Here is a 6,871-nt window from a genome sequence, read left to right as displayed (position 1 = left end):
CAGGACTGAGGCACTGAATATAAGGCCAGGGTCCAATTCCCGGGACAGGGCACAAGAGCCTTTGTTTCAGAAGTCACTGTAAAAGGAGCACCAGGGTGAATGTGGACTACCAGGAAGTGAGACTGAGGCTGAGTCCCATAGAGCTGGCCTGGATCTTTCCAGAATCTCACTGCCCACAGCCAGGATTGTCCCAGAACTTGGAGGGAAGGGTCAAATGAGGAAAGGACAGGTTTTTGCATGAGGGAACCACCGCTGAGACTGCTGAGAGTTGTCACAGTGGGATTCTGCCTTCTACACTTTTGCCTACCTTGTTTTCTCTTAGCCATTGCTCTGCTACCTTAAATTCCATTCCATTCAATTCAGTCAAGATTTATTGAGCACTCACTCACCTTGTGTCAGGTGGCATGGGGAAACCAACAATGGAGAAGACATGGTCCCTGCATCATAAGAGCTCATGATTGAGTCTTTTGCCTAGGTGATTCTGATATAGGTGGATTGCATTGTAGCCTCTTAGAGATTCCATGGAGGGTATGTTTGCTTCTAACCATCCAAATAGAGGACAGATGTGATACAGTCTCTGTGTTTTTGGAGAACTTTTGTAATATTCAGTGGGACATCAAATAGCATACTTACTTGGTGTCACAGACTGGTCTTCATTTTTCTTTCTTTTTTTTTTTTTTTTTTTTTTTTAAAGATTTTATTTATTTGACAGAGAGAGAGATAGCGAGAGCAGGAACACAAGCAGGGGGAGTGGGAGAGGGAGAAGCAGGCTTCCCGCTGAGCAGGGAGCCCGATGCGGGACTCGATCCCGGGACCCCGGGATCATGACCTGAGCCGAAGGCAGACGCTTAACGACTGAGCCACCCAGGCACCCTTCATTTTTCTTTTGATAGGCAGCCTCAGAGATGGCCCCTAGGGTCCCCACCCTCGTGGGGTGTTCACGTCCCTGTGTCATCCCTTCCCCTCTTGTGTGGCTGGAACTAGTGACTAGCTCCTAATGAATAGAATACAGTAAAAGGGATAGGATGTCACTTCTGAGAACATTACAGAGATTCTGTGATTTCCATCTTGCATACCCTCTCTTGCTCTCTTGCTTGTTCTGAGGGCAGCCACCTGCCATGTTGTGAGTTGCCTTTCAGAGAAGCCCCAGTGGTGAGGAACTGATGTCTCTAGGTATCAGTCAGCAAGGACTTGAGGCCTATCAACAGCCACATGAGGGGACTTGGAAGCAGATCTTCTCCAGATGGAGTCTTGAGATGACAGTCTTCCTAGCCTACATGTTGGTTATAACCTCGTGAGAAATCCTGAGCTGGAGGCATCAAGTTGAGTCATGTCCCGATTCCTAACTCAAACACTGTGAGCTAATAAATGCTTGTTGTTTTAAGGTGCTAAGTTTAGGGATAGTATGTTATGCAACAGCAGATAACGAATACAGTTCTCTTCAGGATGCTAGCTTTTACTTTTGAGGTGTCCTGGTGGGGCATTTAACGCATGATACGCTGGGTACAGATATCATACCTCCTGTACTTTTGGTCTTGAGCTCTCTGCTGATGAAAGCTACTTTGAACTTTCTTATACTCTAAATCTTGGGCTTGGTTTACATCATTAATGATTCTCATATAAACTCTTAGAAAGCAGTATTTGCTACTTCCTGGATTTGAATATAGAGACTTCATTGTCCAAGTGGTTAGGGACAAGCTTACAAATACTGACATCACAACTTTCTTCTCAGTTATGACAATCCACTTGTTGGACAGCTTTCTTTGCTATAAACTAAACAATGAGCATGAGAAATGGACAAAGGGACAATTCCAATGCCACTGGATCTGTTGTGAAGAGTTCCTCATCCCAGTCAACATGCTTGTCCCAAATTTGCTGTGCCCACAACAGAGTTGTCTAGGACAGGACCAACTCTGACCATCCAAGGCAGCTTTTCTCCTTATTGCTCTGTTTCTGTGATAACATCTTTCCAATTACCTAGACTCAATACCTGCGGCTCTCCTTTGTGTTTTTTCCTGCAATCATTTTACCTCTTCAGTACCCAAGCCTTAGGAGGTTCTGCCTGTGCAACATCTTTTACATATTTTTTCTTGTTGCATCGCCATGGGTACTACTCAAGGTCATAGCCACATTACCTCTTGTTTGAAGCATTTCTGTTATCTTTTTATTTTAACCTTTTATTATGGAAATTTCAAACATTTACAATAGTAGACAGATTGTACAAGGAATCTCCAAGTACTCACTAGCTAGCTTTGACAATACCAGGTCATGGTCATCCTTGTTTCACCTAGACTACCAGCTACTTTCCCCTTTCCCATATTACTGTGAAGCAAATCCTAGACATCATATCATTTCATCTGTAATTATTTCAGGAAGTTAAAGCCATAGTACTCTTTAAAATGTAAAGACAGCACCATTATTCTTTTAAAAATGAAAAATACAGCAATCAACTAAAAGGTTATTATTTTAATTTGAATTGTCCTGACTATTAATATGGTTGAACATCTTTCCCCTTACTTATTGGCCCTTTGGGTTTGCTTTTCTGTGAGGTATCTATGCATATCCTTTGCTCATTTATCTATTCAGTGGCTTGTCTTTGTATCTTACGAATAATAATCCCTTATTTGTAGTATGCATTTTCCATCTATCCCTTGCTGCATACCCATTCAAACCTGTTCATACAGCTTTTTTTCCTTGACCCTTGGATGGAATTCAGGACAGGTATGATGAATTTTCTGGCCACTCATTATTTTAGAAATCCTCCATTCAGGGGGTGCCTAAGTGGCTCAGTCGTTAAGTGTCTGCCTTTGGCTCAGGTCACGATCCCAGAGTCCTGGGATCGAGCCCCGCATTGGGCTCCCTGTTTGGCGGGAAGCCTGCTTCTCCCTCTCCCACTCCCCCTGCTTGTGTTCTCTCTCTGTCAGGTAAATAAATAAAATCTTAAAAAAAAAAAAAAAAAAAGGAAGTCCTCCATTCATTACAAGTCCAAAGAATGGGGTTATTAAATGGCCCAATCCTATGTAATTGTTAGAATTCTGAACATCATTGAGAGTTAAAAGGTACCGTTCCAACACCTAAGGCCTCTTTCAGGTGGGAAATCTTCAGAGGGAAAGGGTGTGTGCTGTTGGCTGCATCTGCCTTCACTCTGCAAGCCCACTTCTCCCTTACCTGTGTTTTCTACCCCTGCCCTCTTCCAGGGCTATGAGGATGGGGCGGTGGCAAGTGGGGGATGGAGAACCTAGAGGAAATGGAAGGTGGTATGGACAAAGACGGTAGTGCTGGTGATGGTTAGAAGCGGTGGGGTGCTGTATATATTTTGAAAGTATAATTCACAGAATTTGCTGATAGATTGACTATAGGATAGAAGAGAAAGAGGGGGAGTCAAAGATAACATAGCTTTGTTTTGTTCTGAAATCTGTATTTTTCTTAATGTGGTAAAATACGTGGAACATAAATTTACCATTTTAACCATTTTATTTTTTATTTTTTTTTAAAGATTTTATTTATTTATTTGACAGAGAGAGACACAGCGAGAGAGGGAACACAAGCAGGGGGAGTGGGAGAGGGAGAAGCAGGCTTCCCACTCCGATGTGGGGCTCGATCCCAGGACCCCAGGACCATGACCCAAGCCGAAGGCAGACACTTAATGACTGAGCCATCCAGGTGCCCCAATTTCATTCCTTTTTAAGGCAGAACAACATTCCATCGTATCTATATGCCACATTTTGTTGATCCATTCCTTCATCAACAGACATTTGAGTTGTTCCCATATTTTTGACTATTGTGAGTAATGCTGTTATAAACATAGATGTACAAGTATTTGTTTGCGTCCCTGCTTTCAGTCTTTTTGGGTATATACCCAGAAGGGGAATGGCTGGATTGTATAGTAAATCTGTTTATTTTTTAGGAATTCCATGGTGTTTTCCACAGTGGCTGCACCATTTTACATTCCCACCAGCAAAGCACAAGAGCTCTAATTTCTCCACCTTCTTGCCAACACTTGTTATTTTCTGTTTTTAATATTTAAAAAAAAAGAGCCATCTTAATGGGTATGAAGCATAGCTCATTGTGAGTTTGACGTGCATTTCCCTAATGATTAGTGATGTTGCACACCTTTTCATGTGTGTATCGGCCATTTGTAGAATTGGGTTGTTTGTTTTTGTTGTTGAGGACATGGTTTTTGAGATTATACAAAGTATATAATCCCATTTTGAAATCCTTCTATGGTAATTTATCTAATTAAATGTTTTCTATTTCTTTTTAGTTTTTTGATAATTTTCTTTTTCTAGGAAATCATCCATTTCCTCTGGGTTTTCACATTTGTTGTGGAAGAGTCACACATGATTTTTTTCTTACACAAATAATTTTCTACCCTGAATTACAGTTATTTGTGTACTCTCTATCTTCCTTATTAGATTTCAAGTTTTTCAAAGACATAGATTAAATTTTATATCCCAGGCCACATAGTACATTTTCTTGAACTTGACATTTGTGTAATAATTATTTTGGAATGAATAAATACAGTAATTAATTCCATTATTTATTTAATGTTTATTTGCCAATATTATTTTTTCCTTCATGAAAATAGGGAACATTTTAGTAAGAAACATCAATAGGTCAAATTGTGTATTTCACTTTATATAGTATTTACTATAACATTTGGAATACACAATTTATAGCACTTTGAATAGAAATGGTTTTGTTGACAACTGGTGTGAAGTTCAGAAGGAAGAGAGGGAAGGTAGGATGAGAAATGGAGGAAATAAACTAACATTTATCGAAAACTTATGTGCTGGTCACTATTTGGAGCATCTTGCATAGATATCTCATTTGACTTTCATCATACTCTTTTGGAATGGGCGTTGCATTCCCATTTTACAGAGGAGAAAACTGAGGCTCAGAGAAGTAACTAACTAGTAGGTAGAAGAGCCTTTGTCAATAGGAATGAGGAATTTCTATGAATTTTAATACTAAAAAAACAGAAGTAGCTTATATACAAAATAATAAGGAGTCAGCCTTAGGCCTTTGTTGAGTTCTTGCTGATGTGTTACAGTGACAGGAGTACAAGTGTGAAATGAGGGCAGTGCTAACAGGACTGTTCTCTCCTCTGAGGGTGTTGGAGCAACAGACACACAAAACAATTAATTAGTCTGCAAGTACTTACTGAGTATTTATGTGGTCAATGACAATGGGTTGGTGCTTGAGGCTTATGGTGAATTACAGAGCTGCTCCCAAAGAGCTCTTTATATTCTGTTGGGAGGCCAGGCAGACACAGATGGAATGAAGAGAATAATTCAAATCTGATAATTAATAAAAATGCCTTGATGGTCTAGAGAACTCACGACTGGCACCCCAGAGACATGGCATCAGAGAATTTTCTATGTGGGGAAGCCTCAATTTCTTGCAGGGACCTGATATTCCCTTAACTTGTTTGGGAATATTAGCTTTGGCTTCTTAGTTCCATAGCTTTATAAGAAGAGTTTGTTTGCCTGCTCCCTAAACACCTGCTTCACCTGTTTGTTCCTCAGGGTGTAGATGAAGGGATTGAGCATCGGGGTCACCACGGTGTTGAGCAAGGCCACCACCTTGTTTTTGTCCTCTCCCTCATTACCCTTCCCTGACCGGATGTACATGAAGATGCAGCTGCCATAGAAGAGAGACACAACAATGATGTGGGAGGAGCAGGTAGAGAAGGCTTTCTGCCTCTCCTTGGCTGAGGGGATGCGCAGGATGGTGTGGAGGATGTGGCCGTAGCAGGTGGCTGTCACGGACAGAGTGCCCAGTAGACTGAAGTTGGCCACAATAAAGCCCAGAAGCTCTATCAGACTCGTGTCTGCACATACGAGCTCCAGGAGTGGGAAGTTGTCACAGAAGAAATGATTAATGACATTGGGACCACAGAATGGCTGCTGAAAAGTGATGAAACTTGGAAAGATGATGAGAAGGAATCCTGCCATCCATGAACAAAGAACTAGCTGGACACAGACCCTTTTGCTCATGATGGTGGCATAACGCAAGGGGTTACATATGGCCACATACCTGTCAAAGGACATCACTGCCAGTAGGAAGAACTCTGTGGTGCCCAGGAAGAAATAGAGGAAACTTTGTAGGAAACAGCCTGGGAGGGAAATAGTTTTGTATCCAGTCGGGATGTTGGTCAGCATCTTGGGGAAGATGACTGAGGTGAACCAGATCTCCAGAACAGCAAAGTTGCGGAGGAAGTAGTACATGGGGGTGTGGAGGCGCCTGTCAATGAGGGTGATGCCCACAATGAGGAGATTCCCCAGGAGAGTGAGGAGGTAGGTCAAGAGCAGCCCCAGGAAGATGAGCACCTGGAGCTCACAGGCCTCTGAGAGCCCCAGCAGGACAAACTCAGTGACAGTGCTGTGGTTCCTCATGGCTCCTCTGACGTCTGCTGGGAGTGGCCAATCAGAGGTGTGCAGCATCCGGAGTTGTGACGTTCTGAGGACCTGAGGGCACTTGGAACTGAAAGGAAACAGGGATGAGTGTTCCATTTTGAGCTGAAGGAGTCCTTTATTTCTGTGAGGGAGGTATCTTCCTCCTACTCACTATTCAGGCTTGTTTTGTAGATACCCTGGGGATTTCTGTCTCATGTTTGGTCCCAGGCATCTTTGTGTTGGAGGAGAAAATGGTGGTTTTCAGGGTGGTGTAAGTAAGGCCCCAAAGCAAAAATTGTCCTTGCTTACTTTTTTAACCAAACTTTTATTCTTGATACTGAACAAATCCCTTTACCCCTAACATTATAATCTGTTTTCAATGCTTTTTATTCTTATATTTAGTCCAATAGTGGATCTTTGCACACAAGCGGTTCATATTTGAGGGTGGTAAACTTTTTGCTTAACTTAGCCAT

The 6,871-nt window shown here is 42.0% G+C and overlaps 1 protein-coding gene across 1 annotated transcript; it reads right to left on the bottom strand.

Annotated features, from left to right (window-relative positions):
* Positions 1 to 5,468: 5,468 nt before the first annotated feature.
* On the bottom strand, positions 5,469 to 6,398 carry LOC118550135 (olfactory receptor 6E1). The gene has a single exon (XM_036114888.2). The coding sequence runs from the start codon at positions 6,396 to 6,398 to the stop codon at positions 5,469 to 5,471; it is 930 nt and encodes a 309-aa protein (XP_035970781.2).
* Positions 6,399 to 6,871: the final 473 nt, after the last annotated feature.

This window comes from Halichoerus grypus, chromosome 8, assembly GCF_964656455.1.
Source record: "Halichoerus grypus chromosome 8, mHalGry1.hap1.1, whole genome shotgun sequence".
Taxonomy (NCBI): domain Eukaryota; kingdom Metazoa; phylum Chordata; class Mammalia; order Carnivora; family Phocidae; genus Halichoerus; species Halichoerus grypus.
This window is presented reverse-complemented; position numbering and strand designations above follow the sequence as displayed.